The 20,526-nt window shown below is 33.3% G+C and overlaps 3 protein-coding genes and 1 long non-coding RNA gene across 7 annotated transcripts; 2 read left to right on the top strand and 2 right to left on the bottom strand.

Moving 5' to 3' along the window:
* Positions 1-3,798: 3,798 nt before the first annotated feature.
* Positions 3,799-6,642, top strand: LOC123711554. Of its 2 annotated transcripts, none has more exons than XR_006753973.1 (3): positions 3,799-3,963; positions 4,400-4,595; positions 5,450-6,642. It is a non-coding gene; the product is annotated as an uncharacterized LOC123711554 (long non-coding RNA). The 2 variants fall into 2 exon arrangements; XR_006753975.1 differs by having other exon boundaries at positions 4,378-4,595.
* A 2,162-nt stretch (positions 6,643-8,804) lies between these two features.
* Positions 8,805-11,976, bottom strand: LOC123715120 (carboxypeptidase N subunit 2-like). 2 transcript variants are annotated; one of them, XM_045669969.1, is made up of 3 exons: positions 11,956-11,976; positions 11,651-11,825; positions 8,805-11,577 (listed from the first exon to the last, which is right to left on the bottom strand). In XM_045669969.1, the coding sequence occupies exon 3, from the start codon at positions 11,573-11,575 to the stop codon at positions 10,334-10,336; it is 1,242 nt and encodes a 413-aa protein (XP_045525925.1). In that variant the 5' UTR covers positions 11,576-11,577; positions 11,651-11,825; positions 11,956-11,976; the 3' UTR covers positions 8,805-10,333. The 2 variants fall into 2 exon arrangements, with proteins under 2 accessions (XP_045525925.1, XP_045525915.1); XM_045669959.1 differs by lacking the exon at positions 11,956-11,976 and having other exon boundaries at positions 11,651-11,942.
* Positions 11,977-13,544: 1,568 nt separating this feature from the next.
* Positions 13,545-14,513, bottom strand: LOC123710487. The gene has a single exon (XM_045662439.1). It carries the CDS (start codon positions 14,473-14,475, stop codon positions 13,579-13,581), a length of 897 nt encoding a protein of 298 aa, XP_045518395.1. The 5' UTR covers positions 14,476-14,513; the 3' UTR covers positions 13,545-13,578.
* Positions 14,514-16,818: 2,305 nt separating this feature from the next.
* On the top strand, positions 16,819-17,952 carry LOC123711578. 2 transcript variants are annotated; one of them, XM_045664188.1, is made up of 3 exons: positions 16,819-17,036; positions 17,140-17,544; positions 17,685-17,952. In XM_045664188.1, exons 1-3 carry the CDS (start codon positions 16,830-16,832, stop codon positions 17,817-17,819), a joined length of 747 nt encoding a protein of 248 aa, XP_045520144.1. In that variant the 5' UTR covers positions 16,819-16,829; the 3' UTR covers positions 17,820-17,952. The 2 variants fall into 2 exon arrangements, with proteins under 2 accessions (XP_045520144.1, XP_045520135.1); XM_045664179.1 differs by having other exon boundaries at positions 17,676-17,952.
* Positions 17,953-20,526: the final 2,574 nt, after the last annotated feature.

The raw sequence follows: 20,526 nt of genomic DNA, 5'->3' as shown, positions 1-20,526 counted from the left end.
GAAACAATTTATCACATAGGTAATTGAAGAGCTTCAAGGATGATCGACGAACGAATGGATGACGAACTAGAACTTCAGTGGACTTTCATTTATGTTGAGAACTGGGATCACTGAAGAGATGGTCTTTTAGTCTTAGTAAATATTGCCAGCCTTAATTTAATCATTTCCAAAACGACTAGCAATGTATACAATGTAAAACATTGTATACATTGCTAGTGGTTTAGATTTATCTACTATTTTTAATTTTAATCTGTTGTATCGTGTAATTTACAAAAAATCCGCCTCCAAATTAACTACTTCATTTTACACACCTTGTTAACAAAAACTATAATTTCCGTACAACCCACATACCTGACCATCATTAACACGCCATATTAATCACAAAGATAACTCTTTAGTGAATAATAGCAAATTTTGACAGCCAATCTATAACGGTCCTATACCCTTGTTTACCGAAGCATTCATTTTTTACTGAAAATCCTATCAAACCCTTTCTATTTGTGGACATCTGCCGAAATCGATTTCGCATTTTTTCGGACAAAAAAGTTCGAGCGCAAAAAGGTACGTTTAGTTTTTATGTTATCTGCAATGTTTAGTAAATGGCAACCCTTTGATTAAACATGGCGGTGTGTAATCAGATTTCGGCATGTGCCGCGTAAAGAACATGTGCTATCTTTTTTTTAAGAAACACGATAGTTCTTGAGTGGAGTGTGCCTTTGTGACTGACAAATGTATTTGCTTTCGCTTCGTCTTCCGTGTTAAAAAAACCGCACGAGTCCTTTCGGACCTTTGGAATTGAAGATTCAATAATCTATTGAAGGGTTGACACGAACCGATGCACCTTTTGATTTCATAGCAGTATTCGATTTCATTTTTTATCTCTGTACAAATATTATAAAGAGGTACAGTTTTGTTTGGGTTTCGTATCCTAGATTAGTATCCTTGGACTATGTTTTATTTCTTATTCATATGAGTTTTCTTCCTTATGTTTGTTACGAGTAATAAGTGAAAGTGAAATGAAACATATATTTTACTAATGTGTATAGATAGTGAAATTATCAACCATATACACCTAAGTAATGGATGTTACCAGGCTTACCCCATGACATAGGTATGGTAGTCTGTATTTGGGGTCATGAAAATAAAAGAATTTTAAATCGATTAAAGAACTAGCAGAAACGTGAATAAATTCATATCTTCCATAAAACGATTCAATGACAAATAGTTTAATTAAATTATTAAGTCTCAGTACTAATTATCCAGTTCGCAGACACGCCTAGCTGGGTCGAGGTTTAAATAATATTAACTTAATTATTATAAACCTGAATATGAAACTTTTTTACATTAAAACACATATAGCCAACACGGTTATAATATATCGAATTTAGTATGGTCCTTTGTTAACATGGCTTTTACACATTAAGAAAACACTTTTTAAACGGATTGAAGCTGTGTTTTATATTATATATTTACATACTTAACATTATGTTAATAATTATAAGTATGTAAATAATACATAGCTTCAAACCGTTTAAAAAGTGTTTTCTTAATATATCGAATTTCTTTTTTATAAAGGAGTCATAACACTTTTGTCGCCAACATGATTGTCACACATATAAAAACACAAATTTTTATAAGGATATCATTTCATAAACTCGTATGAAAAATACAAAACACAAAGTATTTGAAGCATCATTTATTAACATAAGTACGTATTAATAGCAATAGTTATTACTTCTGGTTACTGGTACAGTCTCAAATATTATTTCTTGTCTGCCTAAAGAGATCAGGTGCTAGTCCACCTGTGGCCAGTGGACCAGTTTAAGTAGACACGCGTAATTTTTTGTTTGAAACTTAAGAGGGTTCAGTAATGGTTGTATAGCACGTGACAAGCGCCAATAATAACAATGTTTAATAACTGGACGATCATAAATAAATACTAGAGTAAGGAAGGTTTGCGAACATTGTTCCATTATGCTATTTTTAGATTCAAATTGTAGTTTATTGTTTATATTGCCACACAGTATGAAACTGGGAACTCATAGGCTCCTGAAGTTCAGAAGTCTGGGACACAAGTTATGTAATCTATGTGTTTGGCTGTAAAATTATTAAGATTTTTATAAATTTATAATAATAATACATAGTTTCAATCCGTTTAAAAAGTGTTTTCTTAATGTGTAAAAGTTATGTTAACAAAAGTCAATACTATGTAAAATTGTTATCATTAATATGGTTAGTTTTGTCTTTATGAATTGAATATGGTCGTGGTAGGTGGCTGTCTTGGTGTGTATTACACGAAAATTTAATTGCCGTTTGAAATAACAGATCATTTATAGCCAATTCCAAAATAATTTCGTTCAGGTATCTAAGCAATATTTTCTACCTCCACATACATTATTAATTTAGAATGAAAATACAAAGACTACACGCTACATGCACAATGGTCTCCGGAATGCCTTCAGAACGAAGGTTCATCAATATCCCAACAAAAACTTTGGCAAAAAGCGTCTCACTCGATTTTTATTTGATGGAATCCATCCTTATAAGTATGAGAGCAGTCTTGACTCGCGAGAACCCACCAAACGAACCGCGTCGGCAAAAATGTGCATAATTGGACCACGGCCAGAAAAAACCCCTCAAAAAGTCGACCTCCAAATGTTTGGAAAAAGTGCACGGTTACAGGGTGTATGGAATGGGCATTACCGAAGACCTGGAGCGATAGTACAGAAAACACCAATGAACATTCAGCCTAAAGTCGTAAAGCAAATTTCACCTACTCTTTATATCACAGATCAGACTGTACGCCGTATCTTTTTAAGTATATTATATCATCTACAACTCTGATACCTGTAATACTATATAGATTTAAGGAATGCTGCACTAATTGCACTATTCATCGTAGCTGCCTCCACTCCATTTTAATACGGATAAATTTTATACTATTTTTTACTAAACTACTCGAATACGCGTTTGGTTTCAGTGTAGTGTAATAATTTTATTTATCTTCCAACCAAGAGGGGCCAGAGTGAATATTTGTTTCTGGATAAAGCACCACTGTCATTCACTTCACCGCACCCTGTAGATCGATGCAGTTCTTGAAGCGATTGATTTATTCAAATCGAGACGCTTTTGATGGTGCCCTTGGCCGCGGGCCCTCGAATTATTTGTTTTTGAATAGCAATTATATTTTATTTTATTAAACTCACAATTCTCTTGCATGATTCCTTCAAAATTCCTAATGTTTCCGCGAAATTCGTCTCGAAATCGCTAGATTAAACGATGGCTTTAAATTTTTAATACATTTAGGTCGGGCCGCATGCAACATTTTTTAAATTATGTGATTAGAAACCACTGTTGTCGAGGAGTTTTATATTTTTATTTATTTGAGATATTTAAGAGACGTTTCAACATTCTTAAGCTAATTTTAGTCATATTTTGTTTTTTCTCTAAAATTGCGTCGCTCCTGTTACTAAAACTACACTAAATTTACTTGACAAAGTTATCTTGTTTTTACATTACACCATAATCTACAATCTGTTTAACTTTATAGAATAAAAATACAATCCAATTATAATTAACACAATATAACACTTAACATCTGTCGTCAAAAACTACAACCTAAAAATCGCCTTAAAAAAATGTCATCTGCATAAAATAACATCTGCGGTCAATATAAAAACATTGCCTATGCAGATAATGTAAAAAACTTGCTAAAACGCTGTTTAAATATAACTTTTTTACTGCGGGCAACACTGGCGGCTTTTTTGACGGCATGTGCCAAACTTCCGCCAGATTAAATTGTACTTTTTATCGCTATCATGTGGTGTTCAAATCACTTTATGGACAAGAATTAAAAAAACATGAGCCCCGTTATATTTTAAGTAGGATTTTGGGTCCTTATCTTGACAAATTTATTATGATAAGTAACTACTAATGTTATATTTACATGGATTTATCCGCAAGGTGAGACAAAAGGAATAAACTATTGAAAAACATGAATTGAGTAAGAAATTATTTCTTTACTGATAAATTAAAATATAGACATAAAAAGCAATAATTATTTTGTAATCAGGAATAAAGCTTAATCAGCTTTAGATTATAGTGTAATCTTTGATTAATATATAATAGCTACGATAACAGCCTTCTTTCTAGACTCCTGTTTTTTTTTCTCACGATGGTTTCCTTAAGTAAGTGTTAATTGTAAACGTCTTCATTAAGAAAAACACATTGGTTCAAACGAAGGAACTTAATCTCAAGACTTAACAAAAAAAATATTAAAACTATAACGCCTTTACCGAGAGGCGAGCAGATATTCATTTCCGCCTTTACAATCATATTATCCAGCTCCTTTTACTTAATCAAATAAAATGTTATCAGAAATAGAAAAATATGTCACCAGGATGAAAGTACGGAGCATTTTTAAACCATATGAGTAAAAAAGGTTCTAATACCAGAATATTAGCAGCAAAACTTTCCCCGTTTCGATTCGCGTGTACAGATTTTCAGCTGAAGGCAAACAAAACAGCAATTGAATGGAAAGCCAAATAGCTTTCCCGCTGACTTCTTAAATCTCAGTAACAATGTAATGGATTGAGGTAATGATGTGTCCCTTTCCTGAAATTGGCCCTTGCTCATCAGTCCACGTGACTATGTAATATTGATGTTACATAGTACGAATATATAACTTTATATTTTTCCATATAAGTATTAAGCTTATGTTTAAAACACTTTTATATGTATATTCAAAAGATCTATCTGAATTGCATCTGTTCTATTGTCATTAGCCACATGTTCGAAATTTAATTTCACTCGCATAAAATGGTTTCCGTAAAAAATGAGAGTTTGGGCACGAGCCAATTTTTTAGCTCCTTTCCATCTCAACATTTGTATGAACAATTGATCAAATTAAGAAAAAGGTACCCGACGATGCTAGAAAACATGGACCTGAATTAATAATGTTCTAAATTTATTTTTGAACTACGATAGAATATGGGCTATAAAGCTCTTTACAGTATAAATTCAGTTACCTAATCACTGATTCTCTAGTACATTTTATCTCAAACATTTTTATATCGCGACCCACGAAAAACCAAAGAAGTTAAGTAAAACAGTATAGCGGCCCCGTTATTGTAAAATTATAATTTAGTTTTATAACACTACACTATAATTATTCATTCCTTCAATAAACGAATTATTTTATATAGTTTGTATTTATTATTTATCAACAGACTACGACCCCATTTTCAAACAAACTAGACTACCCCAAGAAACGAAGCTCTGTGTATCTCAACAAGGAATTTACGTACAAAAGAGATTTTTTGGGCTCTTAAGAGAATCTTTAGTTTTTAAATATTGAATGCATTTCAAATTATTAAAGAGTTCTCAAACTTAAAAAGCGTTGTTAACGATATGTAGTTGATATTCTCTGCTTAGTATTTGTATCTTACAGGTACTGTCGTCATGTCCTCATAAACCTATCGGCTGAACCACGGAAGTGGCCACAATACTCCGCCTCTTCCTGTCTTACCTTTGGCAAATTGAGCGAAGTTTTTTAAATTTTTTGACAAGAACGTATGGCTCGTGCCACTATCAGCTGTCCCGTTCAACATCCGCCGTGAAATGCTTTTGCTTTCTTCTTCAAATTTGTTTAGATAAGTTCATAAGGCTTAGTTTAGTGATAAAAATTAATATCACACTGTTTGATATAAAAAATCCGCTGCAACTGCTTGTTTTGTAATTTTTCTAGACCAAATAAATACTTAAATGTAAATAGTATAATAATGATTTGTTTTCAATTGGTCATTGAAATAATACAAATTATATCAAAAATCTTAATTTACTTAGTTCAACCTTCTAGATAATGTTGAATTGTTTTTTTATAAACAGTTTGTTTACTTCGCATACGATTATAGCCAGAAATATGGCAGTTTTTTATAGCTTGTAGATTTTCTTAAGATTTTATATTGTTATATTTAATTTATCTGCAGCATAATTTTTTTCAATCATAATCATAAAAGAGCCTGAGCATACATGTATGCATTGTCTAATATTTATATATATTAAAATCTTCCGTATCACTAAAAGCGATGTTAGCCACAGTGGCTTCAGCGCGCGACTATCATCCCTGAGGTTCGATCCCCGGTTGTCCATGAATGGACTTCCTTTCTATGTGCGTATTTAGCATTCGCTCAAACGGTTAAGGAAAGCATAGTGACGAACCCTGCTTAGACCTGCCTTAGACCCTAAAATTCGACGGCGTGTGTCAGGCTCGGGAGGATCACCTACTCGCCTATTAAATTGATAAATGATCATGAAACAGATACAACAATCTGAGGCACATACTAAAAAGGTTGTAGCGCCACTGATTTATTTTATTACTTAAAATAAGTTACTTTGCTTAATTGCATATTGTTTGTTTTATAGCACTACTTGTGATTAAGCGAAAAATTTGCATTAATAAAAAAAAACTGTATTTAATTAATGTGGCAATGACATTACAGCCTAAATATTTTATTTGTGTATATTCCAACCTTTAAAACTGCTAAAACTGTAAATATTTTAAATATTATATTATTGTAGAAATATCAGTTTTTAATAAACTACAACATTCTAGAATCCTCAATTTAATTAAAACATATATGATTGACTTAATAAAACATATTGATTGTTTAAGGAGATTTTTATTAATGAGCGTTTTGATCAGTATAACTTTGGCTGTGGCTACATCGTGCGACTGCCATCCCTGATGTCTATATGTAGATTAATAAACTTTCTATAGACTTTCTGTCTATGTTCGCATTTAACAGCCGCTCGTATGGTGACCAAAAGATCACGATTTCTTCATTTTTACATTTAAATGATATTATTTAATTTTCCACATTGCACACACGAAAACAATAAACATAAAACAGGCACGCTTGAGGGCAACAGAGGGCGAACGATAAGTTATCTCTTCCAGGAAACCCGTGCTAAAAGTAAAAAAAAACGAATCAAAGCGATGTAAACGAAACAGATTTAAAATTTATAAACAAAGTTACATCCTGCCTACATTAAAGGACACTGCCAATGGAGCCAAAAAAAATATTTTTTAGTTATTAATTATCATAAAGTTATGTGGACTATATTTGTTGTAATATTAAGTACTTACAGTTACATATGAAATTGGCGTTTTGGCATACTGGCCACTTTGACCTCAAATATCTCTTTGGTTAGAAATTCGAAATTCAATTTTTGAAAGCTATTTACTTGTGTATTTTTTTCTTCCAAATGGTAGAACCTCTTCAGTTTATACCCGACCGATTGAAAAATGTGTTTTGTAATTTAGAAACGTCAAATAAAATATGTCATGGCATCATATCCGTATTATATTCATAATTTATAATATGGACATAATTTTGGAAATACAAAAACGTATTCTGCCAAATGGTGTGGAACAGAACCGGGGTGAATTGGTAAAAAACTGCGATGGCCGTGCGAGATAATTAAGGCTTTTGAGGAATCATTTTATTAGAAAAAGTTTCGCTTTACCTGAGATATCAAAAGTTAGATACAGGCTGTATAAAACAATTACTCAACAGTATCTTGGTTTTCAACTACATACTGTATCAATAACATAATAAATTTATTTCTTCAAACAAATCCATCATTTAAAATCACATTCACTACAAAGTCTATATAAATTTTAAAAACTTGGTTTTTTTTTGTTTGTTTTTCAAATATTTGGTTTTTTTTATTTTAGATGTAGTCTGTGCGGAATATGAACTAATATCAAGTGAATAATTCTTATTTTCTACGCGTCTTTTCAGTTGGTGACAAAAATGATAAACTTGTAATATTTTATATATTAGGCATCAAGATACTGTCGACTATAATGACGTAACAGCGTTGTCAACATAAGAAAAAAGGTAAATAGCGACCTCAAATCCCACGATGGTTTTGCACAATTTCGAACACTAACGTGAAATGTTTGTTTATTTTACAATAAATATCTTAATATAGTTGAATTTAATCCGTATTATAACGATAATCAGTTGAAATAGGGTGCGCTGCTACAAATATATGGCTGCTGAATGAATATGTAGTAACTAATCTAGCATCCTATAGATAATAAAACAATTTATTTCCACACAACTGAATAGTGGCTAGGTGTACGGAAACTGAGCGATACGCGATCTCTTAAAAAGCACCCCATCTTTTTTGTACGCAAAAGAAATTCACGTAAAAAACACCGATTTTGCAGATGTTGATTTTATAAAATTTCATGCACGTGTTGTTGGTTTTTTGCTAGGTTCAGTGCGGTCTCATATTGGTTATGAAATTGTCTAAAACTGTTTCGAATAGAGCTAATTAGGAATAAATTGCGGTTAGGGAATGCCGACGCGCACAGCTGTGGCCTGAAGTGCCAATAATAAGATATATTGCATTTTTTTACGATAAATGTGACGTATCTTTAATGATGTATGAATTATTTAACGGCTCACCTACAGTTAAAGTTAGTCTTTAAATTGAGATTCAAATTGACATTGACATTGAATCTAACCTATAACGTAAAATTGATTGGTTATATGCCTACGTACTACTTACACGTACAATATACTTCATTAGAGGACATAAATACAATTAAATTTTAAATAACTAGTCATTTATTTTAATTGTATTTATATGTATTTACAATTTTCTTAAGCTATATAGTAATAATAATAATATTTAAAAATTTATAAAAAGGAAATTATGATAAATTAACAAAAGTTTGGCCTCTGTGGTGCCTTTAACGCTGGGCGCATTTCCCCGATGTATTGCGGTACTTATTCGTTAAAGCGAGGAAAGCCACCAGCTCTGGGATCACCGGTACTATCTACCAGGCACCAACTTAAATCTTTAATTAGCTCCCGTGTACTCCACAGTCCCAAGAGTTTCTATTCCAAAGGGAACAAATCGAAGTTGGAGGAAACACTCTTATATATGAGCCTTTTATTATTTTCCGCCTGCTCTGTGGCTACCACAGCTTTTTTACTTGTCCGAGGGAGGTGAGACGGGCATACAATGAAATTACATTATTTACATGACTCGACGTTTGGAGTCTCACACTGACCACGGTTACTGAAATGCACTGAATTCGCATAAGCATAAGTTTTATTTCGTAATAACAAGAAGATATATTAATAGTAGAAAATATGTTTTGTCTGTCGCTTGTCTATGGAAATGTCGCAGCCATCTAGCTCAATTAGCTGTTCAATCATCAGCTTTGCCCCCTTTACTAAACAGCGCCGTTTAACTAGCGGCCTGAATGATATTCAGCCGTAGCCTTTGTTATAACATTTAATAAACAGGCTCGTACGATAGGATGTGACAGAAAAATAAACAATAAAACATGTGACAATAAAATGTTTTATTGTTCTTTCTTTAAAATGTTAACATTACTGTTCTTTGGAAATCAGGAGCGACGCCAAATTGACAGTTTGGAAAGTTTCAGACTTAGGTGGTTGAAGTTGGAACTAAATTGAAATGAACAAGCACGGCAAGTAATAAAACGTCATCGATTAAAGTTCTTTAATATTTGCCTAGTCAAATGGCTGAATATCGTTCACGCTGCTAGTTAAACGACGTTGTTTAGAAAAGAGGCTAGGCTGTTAATTGAACGCCTAATTAAGCTAGTTGTCTGCGACAGACATATTCTCATTAATTAATATCGGTCCATTTACTTTTGCAATTATAATGTTACAATGTATAGTTTTGTACCTTATTAATATATTAGGCATATTTTCACCAAAACCTTTGTTATTTTCTATAAATTTCACTTATTGCATACCCTTGTTTATTTCCTTCCTTCCGTAAATAAATTAACTTTACAAATCTTTTTACTTCTGGATGGAGTTGGCTGGCTTAATTAGCCAGAACTTTATACAAAACGCACAAAATGGGCGTCTAAGTGCGGAAACTGTGTCTACACTACACTACTACTATCATTTTTAATGAATGACGTCAAACAATAGAGAAAAAATGAGTATTTCTTAAATGACAAATCCTACTGTGCCTAAAAAATCGTTAATTATTAGTGCATCGTTACATTGTGGAATTAATTATTAATAACATTATTAATAAAATTATTATTTAAAACCCATTCTCTTTTCACGATTAAATATTTGCTTGGATAAATTTAAAACATGACAAGCGCCACCTATCCACTGCACTAAGTATCAACTATACATTGAGAGGTAACGAAAAGTATTGCAAATTAGACACAAGTAATACCTAAATTAAACACTAGGTGGCGTGGTTAACAATTTATTAAATAAGATTTTAATATTTAGTTATACCCCAAATATTTTACAACTTATCTACTATCAAATACTTTATAAACGTTTTCATTGTATTGCAAATGACGATGACATACAAAATCATCAGGTACCACACACACCGGATGCTTGCCATCATATTTTTTATCATTATAGGTAACTCCAAACTTTTTGACTTCATTAAGTACATCTCTTAAACACGCACATTGCCAGGGATTATCATTAAAATAAAATTTCGTCAATGCGGCTCCAGAATTCCTTAATTCTAAACAAAAGTTATCTTGCAAATAAGTAATCCTGTTGCTTGCAATATTAAAATTCCTTAATTTAGAACCTCTGAATGCGTTCACAGGTATGTATTCTATTATATTGTTGGCCAAATCAATAAAAGTAACTGGAATATTCTGAAATAGGGTGTCTGGTATATATTTTATTCGATTATTGCGAAATACTAACACCTTAATCTTTTTCAAAGGCTTGAATACGTTTTCCCCAATATCACTGATATCATTCGACGTCAAATGTAGAGAAATTAAACTTGTAAGATTATCAAAGGATAAATCGTTATTAATTTCACGAATTTTATTTAAACTTAAATCCAATCTCAGCAACTTTTTCATGCTTCCCTTCAATGCAAAAGGTGGAAAAACATCAAATTTACAATCTTCTAATGCAAGCACTTGTAACATTGTCAAAGAATGCAATAAGTTTTCCTTGGCTTCATTCATATTGTTCCCTGATAATTTCAATGTTTTGATTCGTCTGTTTATATCAAATATGTATGGGCTAATATCTAACCCTATTAAAGAATTCCAAGAAATATCTAAATACTCTAATTTCGTTAATGGATCAAATATTCCGAGTTCCAAAGTTTGTAATTTATTAGAACCTAAGTCTAGACTTATCAGGTTTGGTTTCTGGTCGAATAATCCAAGGGGGAAATTTCTTATGTAATTAAACGAGAGATTCAAATGCGTTAGCTGTTTGAACTCATCTAGCACACCGAGCTGTAGATAAGTAATCATATTTTGAGACAGATCTAGTTCTAATAGCCCAGGGACACCATCGAATGACTCAAAATGAACATCACTTATCCTGCAACTGCTTAGACTTATTAATTTGGTTAAATTATTGTCGGATACAAAGCCTTTTCTTAGCACAACTTGACTGTAATTTCCAGGAACACATGTAACTTGATCAAAACTTATATTGGTACAAATTGGGCTGGCTTCAACTAAACTAATTATGAAGATGACAATCCAGCGATACAGTAATGCCATTTCTGTAAACAAGACATTATAATAGCACTCAATAAATAAATATATTATTTTAAATAAAGATCACAATTTACTTACTAAAAACTATCACAGTCACTTCATTTCTTTAGGAATTGGTTTCAATCGTGTTTCGTTTGAACTCTGATAAGATTAAAGCACAACCAAACAGCTACGTGACCTATACATGACACATAAACCGCATGTGAGTAAGAACTGGATTCAACAACAGTGAGCGTCTATTCGGGTTTTCCTTCTTTAAAACGTTTGATTACAAATTATCTACGAGTACTTTTTATTAAAATTACTTTAGTACTACTTATTATGAGATACATTTTAAACTACTCATGAACAGATTAATGAACTGTAATCACTTAAAACAGTACCCATTTTCATATGGATGTTACACCGCAGCGTATATGGAATTTATACCTTCACACAACGCTCATGACGTCAGAGACCGCGTTGCCGTCGGGTATATTTTCAAATCCAGTAAACAAAAATCATTTCAATAAAGCGTACCTTTACCTAGCATTTGTGACGTCACTGGCGCGTGTTGATATCGGGTATACATTCAGATTTAGTATACGCCCCGGTAAGCATTTTAAAACATACCTTTTTATAACATACTGAGTAGACGTAAAGACAGAGGAATAGGAAAGACCAAGTCTAGGATTCAAGCTGGGCGGCCGTCTAACACAGAACGCAGAACTAAACGAAAACATAACTTAGGACAGAATGTTAAAATGAATGTCCATAATGCGCGCTAAATTCTTTTTTTAATTTTATGATTATTTTTATAGTAATTAATAAACATTTATTTCCAGTTTTGTTCTCGTATAATTTACCTCAATTCCTAGCCTATAAAATAAATGTCCCTTTATCTAATACCTACCCCAAACGAATGTTGCGGTCGGGTATATTTTGAAATCCTTAACATGACGGTAAATATTTTTAAACTATACCCAAAACGAATGTTGCAGTCGGGTATATTTTAAAATCTTCAACACGGCCTTACATATTTTTATGGTATACTCGAACTCAACACTATAGAGCGTTGTGTGAAGGTATAAATTCCATATACGCTGCACCGCATGTAATAATACTAACAATAAAGCCCGCGACTTCGTCCGTGCGGTAATTGGACGATGTAAACAATTCTATATCTCGTATAGTTAACTGTTTTAATATAAATAGCTTACTGCTTAATGAGAATAAAACATAATCTATTAGATTTACAACTACTAGCGTAAAGCGAGATATTGTTAAACTGAAAGTCAAGGACAGTGAACCAAATTTTAAAAATTTGGTTTTGTCAACAAATTCCTAGGCAAACGACCAGGCTCCAGAAGATAAACCACTTCTTATATAGAAATTGTATTCGTTTTTTACAACAAACTCCGAAGCAAATTAGAGAATTATCACTGAATAAATTCAAAACTTTCGTAAACGTACATTAATCAATAAAGCTTTTTATAAATTTATTTAAACTATCCTAATCCTTGATAATAATTTGCTCCAGTTCAAACAATTTGTAAGACCCAAAAGTGGTTATGGTGGTGGCGGAGAGTTGCTTGCCAGTTCTTCTTGCCCGCTCTACGCTGTTGACTTGCGTTACTACCTTACTACCAATTAGTAGGAAAATTTATAACCAATTAAACATCTTTTCTGTTAACGTTCATAAGCGTAATTGTTTAAAGAATGTATGAATAAAGTTACTCTGAGTTTGTAGTTTGAATCGTTACCATAACGGTAATTTGTTTCAAATATGTAATTTCTACCACTTATAAAAGATCTTTATTTCCGTTAATACTTGAGGAATTGATAAATTATTATTTTTATATTTATATTGTAACACTAAAGTTGCATCAAAGATGACGTATTCTCCCACGAACGCCTACATTTTGCATATTACATTATCACCTTGACAAGCAAATTACTATGCAAATAAATAATAAGATAAAATAAAACCATAGAAGCTTACAATGGATTTATTCTACACAACAAAATCAGCTTACATTGTAGTCGATTTGGGAGTCACTATTATCAGATTGGCAATCTCTCGAAGATTTTGTATCACTATCTTTTAAACTTAATAAATTCGAATCATCTAAATTACTCGACAAATTCCGCGATAAATCTAACTCACTACGCAGTTGTTGTATCGCTTGAATAACTTCACTTTGAAAATTTATATTAAGCTTATAAAGTTGCTCTGAATGTTCTTTTTCTCTTCTTACGTCATTTTTGAGATGAGTATCCTTGAATCTTTCAAATTCAGTCATGATTCTCACTTTTGATTCGTAGGTGTGTTGCACCATTGATACTAATGTAAACAATTTGTCAATTACTTTTTCTCTGACTTCTTTGGATATATTCGGATCAGATTCTAGATCCGTTTTTGCGTCCAGTGCTAAGTCGTTGGCTGATGAAGGGAATCCTAGGAGCGGTTTTGAGTTGCCATTATTACTTTTTGAAAGTGGTTGATTTTCCTTAGGTTTTTCTGCCTCAACCTTCTTAGTTGTAAATGCACCATGAGTCACTACTTCAGTGAACACACCAGAACTAGGTTTATTCGAATGGTATTCAGCTGCTTTCTTATTAACCTTTTGAACTAATTCTTCGCTTTTTTCCCTTTGCTTTTCATAATTTGTTTTGTGTAGAACTTCTTCGTGAACTATCTTCTGTTCGTCTTTATCTTTATCTATCTTCTGAAAGGGACTCCCTGTTCTCTTACTAAAGTTTGTAACAGATGGCTTCGACATTCTCTTGCCTTTTATGGAATGGTATGAATAGAAAGCTGAGCACAGAACTAATTTTAAGAATCTGGCATATCTTTGTCCACGCAGTATGATGTCTGTTGAAGACTGAACGGTTGTTCGATTGAATGGCGGCTGGCTTACCATATGAGAAGTTTCGCTCCTTAGTTTTGGTCCGCTTCCTATGCGTGGCAATGAATTTATGATTACAGAGCCTCGACTTTGCGTAGGTCTAAATGCAGTTTGCATTGAATTTTGTTGACGTAGCGAGTTATTTAGCAATGTTTACTACGAGATACCAGAATGATGTAATCATTATTTAGTCCAGCTTCATTCTTTTAAGCGTATATCATAAAAGTATCATAATAGTTAAAAGATAATTCTATGCCACAGTGTCACTTAAATAATAAGTTTATAACGTTTAATTATTTCATGAATATATTTATTATTAAAAAAACGGCATTGTTTTCAATTAGAAACTCCCCATCTGCCCTCAAATGTAGTTTATTACATATTATATGTTATCTATGTTGGAATGGATGGTGATTCATCGCATGTACTGGACCCAAACTCTCCCAGCTTTTGTTACAAAAGCGAATGGCCTGGTCAGAGTCGAATACTTGCTGGGTTAGGGTAACTCCAAACAAAAAGGCCGTAACCGTCGCATCGCGTGTCGGAAGGCGGATAAGGTTCCACTATTAACGCATCCCGCCTAGGGCGATTGTTTGTTGCGCCTTGAGGGTTTACGTGGTCTCAGTAGCGAGGTGCACACATAAAATATGATTTAAAAGAGTATCTACGATAAGAGTTACAGACATACCCAAAGTCGTTTATTAATGGTAGGATTACTATTGTAAAAAAATTCTTTTTAGGTTTTCTCTATTTATTTAGGTCTGAGCCTCAGATTTCTGTAAGTGTTTCTTGATTCATTGGTTTTTTCTAATAAGCAAGGAGCCTTCTGTGCCTGTCTATGTCCATGTTACCCCGTCTGCACCTAATGAGCTTGGACAACCAAAGCCGGGGATCGAACCTACAATCTCAGGATTGACAGTCCCACGCTAAAGCCCACTACCTACACCTGCTGTTATACTAATTATAACTGTTTGTTAAAAGACTGGTATAACTTACAAAACTTAATGCCCGATAAGTGTTCTTGAGGTTCTCACTTAAGAACAGTCTTATTACCAAAATTTTTTTTTTTAAATTATTTAATTAATAGTAAACACTTAATAAAAGGGTGACTCTGAGTATGACTACCTTAAGCCCAGTGTAATTGCTTTTGTACCGTAAAGTTAATGTGTCCTAGTTAATATATTTGACGGTATATTATAATTCCAATACATTGCTGGCGAGTACAGTGCATACTAATGCGTTTTGAATACTTCCGCATCGGTGAAAGTGAATATTATAATTCCTAACGTTAATTAACTATTGCAATGTATTTTGTATGTTGTATTTTAGATAAAGTATTTGAAATCCATACTTTCTACCCATACACGATCTGTATTTTTTTTTAAATACACAACGTGTTAATTGAAACAATGTATAACTTCCAATGTATTTATCGCTTAGACTATTTGTTTGGGAATAATATATAACACGCATACACAGCATAAAATAATTGAAAGTACAAATGTTTCATAAAAGAATCTCAAGTTATGACTACGACCTTAGAGAAACCACAAACACAGCTTATTATAATTAGAAACACAACATAATATAGCATAATACTATTATAAAATATTTTAAAGAGCTAAAATAGCGCGGTCTATCATATTGGCTTACCGTACCCTTTTGATTTGAAGTGAAGAGTGGTATTAAAAAAATATATAAATATATGCTGTGTATTGCTATAGCTTTACAACTTTGATTGTACTTTGAGGTAAGTGTAATGTAAAGAAATAAATGAATACAATTAGTGACAAATACGTATAAAAATAATACTTAATGTATATACTTTAATATATAATAAATAACAGCTGTTCTATTTTTCAATGAGATTATCTCCTAAATGACAAGTTCAACGATAACGATTTGAAGGAAATTACGTATTCAAGTTGCGCCTGATACGAGTCCACTCCTCCATAACAAACAACTATCACTATCTCTTGCTTACACCAATAGACATTTCCACGCATAAAAAAGAGACAAAAGAATTGAATCACGCATCATCGAATCAGGGTACGGTGTCACAAACAACAGAAAAGGTGCTTCGAACACTGTAATTCTAAAACGACAACGCCTCTAACAAACACATTAAACGTTAAGCCTTTTCGGAACCGAGATATCAAAGAGGATTCGTATCAAATAGCTTTCCCTTACACTTCGATCCAACACGTGCCAAAAGATCGTAAGTGCGCAATTGACTGATACATAGCAAGACAATACGTACCGGAACTAAGGACTACGTTCTGAATTTGAAATAGCTGTATAAAAACAGCTGGGTCCTTGTCGAAACTATCACAATCTCACCAACCGTCCTCCAGTTAGCACCAAGAACAATGGCGTCCGTAAAAGTGGTGTGCTTTATCGCTTTGTTTGGGTGTGCCTTAGCGCAGCCTAAACAAGGATTCTGGAAGGGCACTCCCATGGATGGGATGGTTGAAGAAATGAGATCCGGATGTGCGGAAGGATCTGATCCCACAGCTTGTATCAAGTACAAGGTCATGTCGCTATTAGACAGCATCTTCAAGAAGGAGTCCTTCCAGGTAAGATTTTGATTATAGGTCCTTTGTTCTTACAGCAATAAATTAATTTCAATTTGTTAAGTTTAAATATTATTTCTTAATTTGAAAACATATTTATCTCCAGATCTCTGATGCCGTTGAAGTGACAAAGAATGGCAACGAAGCAACGGGCAGATCTAACGGTGACTTCCTTGACAGCATTGAGAACTACATCCAGTCCCATGACGTCACTTTCAAGATGCCCATCGCCGATACTAAGATCACTGTCAGCCCCAGGAACTTGGAGAACGATGAGCTCAGCCTCAACATCAAGTTTAACAAGGAGGGCGCCAGAGCAGTGGGTGAAGCACGTAAAGCCAAGCTCAAGAAGATCATCGTCCCTATCCTTGTCTTCGTGCTCCTCAAGGCTATGACCCTCATCCCTCTCGCTATCGGAGTCCTCGGTTTGAAGGCCTGGAATGCCCTGCAGCTGTCCTTCTTCTCCTTCGTTGTATCCGTCGCTCTCGCCATCTTCCAACTTTGCAAGAAGGTTAGTATATTTACTTAGATTTACGTTTATTAATAAAATTACTGCACAACTGCACAAGTACTGCAATGCACTATTTACTGCACATTTTCTCTCTCTGACTGCTTCTTAATGCTTTATTATTAACCTTGTAGTTTACCCAGATCGCAGCGGACAACACTCACCCTCAAATAGCCGCCCACGGACCATGGGATGCAGCATACGCCGCCACTCGCCGCCGGAGGGACGCAGAGCCACAGGAGATGGCCCAGGAACTGGCTTACAACGCCTACCAATAATTCAAAATACCTCCTAGTTCCCAACGCTACCGATGACCGATGAAATGGAACCAAACCAAAAAGGTTTTTCGAAACCACGAGTGTAAATAAAGTGTGTAATTTATTTATTTGTGTGTGTGAATGTGTGTGTTATTTATTGTTATAATAAATCATTCATATTACTGATACTTTGATTTCGTATCCCGAATAAAAGGCTTGCTAAAAGGTTGTTTTTACTTCATTGTAATGTAAAGCTGTTCGCAACCTGAATTACAAGTAGAAAGTTTACACAGTTAGTTTATTTAGTTAGATCTATTTACGAGTTTCTAATGTAGTTAAAGAGACATTGTACTCTGTTTAGTTCATTCTAAAATACAACAAAACTACATCAATTGATTTCGAAGTATAATAAATATTGCACCCGTACAAACCCCATTATTGAGCCAATGAAATAGTTAAAAAAATCTTAATTTTTGTAAACAAAATTTTGGATTATATATTGGAATTCATTCAGTTTGTCTGTTACCTTAAAGCGATTTTTCTAATGAGGTCCAAAAAAACTCGACTTGTATCTAAATTTTAGACACGAAAATTGACTTAAATTGAATTACTCAGATCAAATACTTCAGTAAATCACTTAATCCACAAATATCACATATTTTCTTTTCATACTGTTATAAAAGTCTTAATAACTTATTTTTCTGTGACTAGCGATTCCATCAGCAATCCCGAACTCAATAATATGCATTTGTATCGCGCTATCAGAAGAGTGTCATCAGTGCTACGAATATTGAGAGAACTATATAATATTACATACAGGAATGTCAGGATGTCGGTTCACTATCAATATTGGGAGGTTCAAGGTGTAGAGTGCGTTCACTGTTAAAGTTTTTTTTTTATAATTTTTCTATGCACATCATATAACATTATAATCTAGCCTAACTAAATCGATTATGTAAAACTAACCTAAATAACAAAAAAAAAAGATATTTAACATAAAAAGTGTGCAATAGCAAAAGACACTCTGTATTTGTGTAAAAAAGTTTTTTCACCTACCACTGTATACCACTAATTCACTATTTCGAATAGTTTTATCCTTTACAATCTACTACTACGCCCGTGTCAAGAAGTTGAATAGCCTCGACACTGTTAAAACATTTCTGCCTTTGAAAACTGAAAACATTTACTACAATAACGGTTAAATGCCTTTAATTTTTACGTGTTGTATTCGAAAAGAGCAACATCGAGCTTTGCATGAGTAAAGAAGGCGCGAAAGTGCTACGCGCTACGACTGTCAACTACATATCAAACAGCGTTCTCATTTGAACAGTATAGTTAAAAGTTATTTGATAATAGGGAAGCATATAACTTTAAATAGTTTCGCCAGGAATCGAACGCTTGGTCATTTTTTAATTCATACATTTCCATGACAGTTTGTTTATCCCTTTACCGAGGAAGTTTGCAGCACGGAAGGCGATGAAGTCAGCGAAAGCGTTCTGTACTGCCTCTCGGGTATTGATTTTTTTCTCGCTATAAGATTGTGTAGCAAGCTCAGCCATAGATTGAGTTGGATCCACTTCTACTATCGTCTTTAATTCGAGAATGGTTACCGGCCGACTGCGGGAGTCGTTCTTGAACTTAAAATTTCCAGATTTAAAATGGCTGAACCAATAAAGCACCGTGTTTATAAGTAAGCAGTATTAGGCCTGTAGGTGTCCGTCTCCTAATTTAAACACCAAATGAAATCTGTAAATTACGTCGGTAAAGAGCTATTTGTGCAAATATAAGAAGGAAGAAATACTGTTTTAGAGAGTACATTAAAAAGGATATGCAGTCGGTTAAAAACATTATTTATTTATTGTATACATAATCTGAATAAAAATGTTTACAATAGTGTGGTGGAAACATAAACTGGAGACTGGTTTTTCTGTCCACCAGGACGTCGTATTATTTATAATTTAATACAAATAAATAGTTAAAAACAGTAAGAAATGTGCTTACTAAATATTGATTCACACCATCATGTATTACGTGACATCGATTGAAATGTAGCGAGAAATGTTATTATGTGCTTGCAATAATAATTATATAGTTCATAAAGCCAGGATTATAGAACTTGCCTATAAAATTGACATTAAATCAAAGTAGAACTAGCCAATGGAAAGAGGTCACAATAAGGGCTCAGTAAAACATATCTAATCAAAATTCAGTTCGTACCTCAGTATGTCTATAGCTTCCGCACTTCGCACTGTGCCACCATGTGACCTACTCAAGACGTATTAGCACCGCTTGACACTATTAGATTATATATTACAGATAAAGTACGAATTAAAATTGTCATATTGGATTTTTATTTATTACAGCCAAAACATATGCATTTAATTATAAGAACTTAAACAAAATAAGTGTATTTTTTTTCTCTAAGGTTAGACTATAGTTGAATAACAATTTACCTAACCCTAAAATACTACAAAAGAGAGTTTAATATTGTTGTCGGATACCTATTTTACAACTATAACGTAAATAACGCACGGTGAGAATACCTCGTTGACACACACCCCATCCAAAGCCCCCCCAAGAGACTGCTCAATGCATTTTCCTAAATAAGAAAAAGATATAAGCACGTAAAACCCACTTATAAAGTAATTATTAATGAAATTTAATACATAAATTGTAAAATTATGTTGTTCTAGTTACTATACTAATAGCATGCGAAACATGTGTTGAA

This window comes from Pieris brassicae, chromosome 1 (assembly GCF_905147105.1).
Source record: "Pieris brassicae chromosome 1, ilPieBrab1.1, whole genome shotgun sequence".
Classification (NCBI taxonomy): domain Eukaryota; kingdom Metazoa; phylum Arthropoda; class Insecta; order Lepidoptera; family Pieridae; genus Pieris; species Pieris brassicae.
Note: the sequence above shows the minus strand (reverse complement) of the source record. Positions and strands in the feature narration are given on the sequence as shown.

Coding starts and splice junctions, on each gene's coding strand:
- LOC123715120 (XM_045669969.1), bottom strand. CDS start 11,575: ATGGCATTACTGTATCGCTGGATTGTCATCTTCATAATTAGTTTAGTT.
- LOC123710487 (XM_045662439.1), bottom strand. CDS start 14,475: ATGGTAAGCCAGCCGCCATTCAATCGAACAACCGTTCAGTCTTCAACA.
- LOC123711578 (XM_045664179.1), top strand. CDS start 16,830: ATGGCGTCCGTAAAAGTGGTGTGCTTTATCGCTTTGTTTGGGTGTGCC. Junction 17,037..17,139: donor TCAAGAAGGAGTCCTTCCAG/GTAAGATTTTGA, acceptor ATTTATCTCCAG/ATCTCTGATGCCGTTGAAGT. Junction 17,545..17,675: donor TCTTCCAACTTTGCAAGAAG/GTTAGTATATTT, acceptor TTAACCTTGTAG/TTTACCCAGATCGCAGCGGA.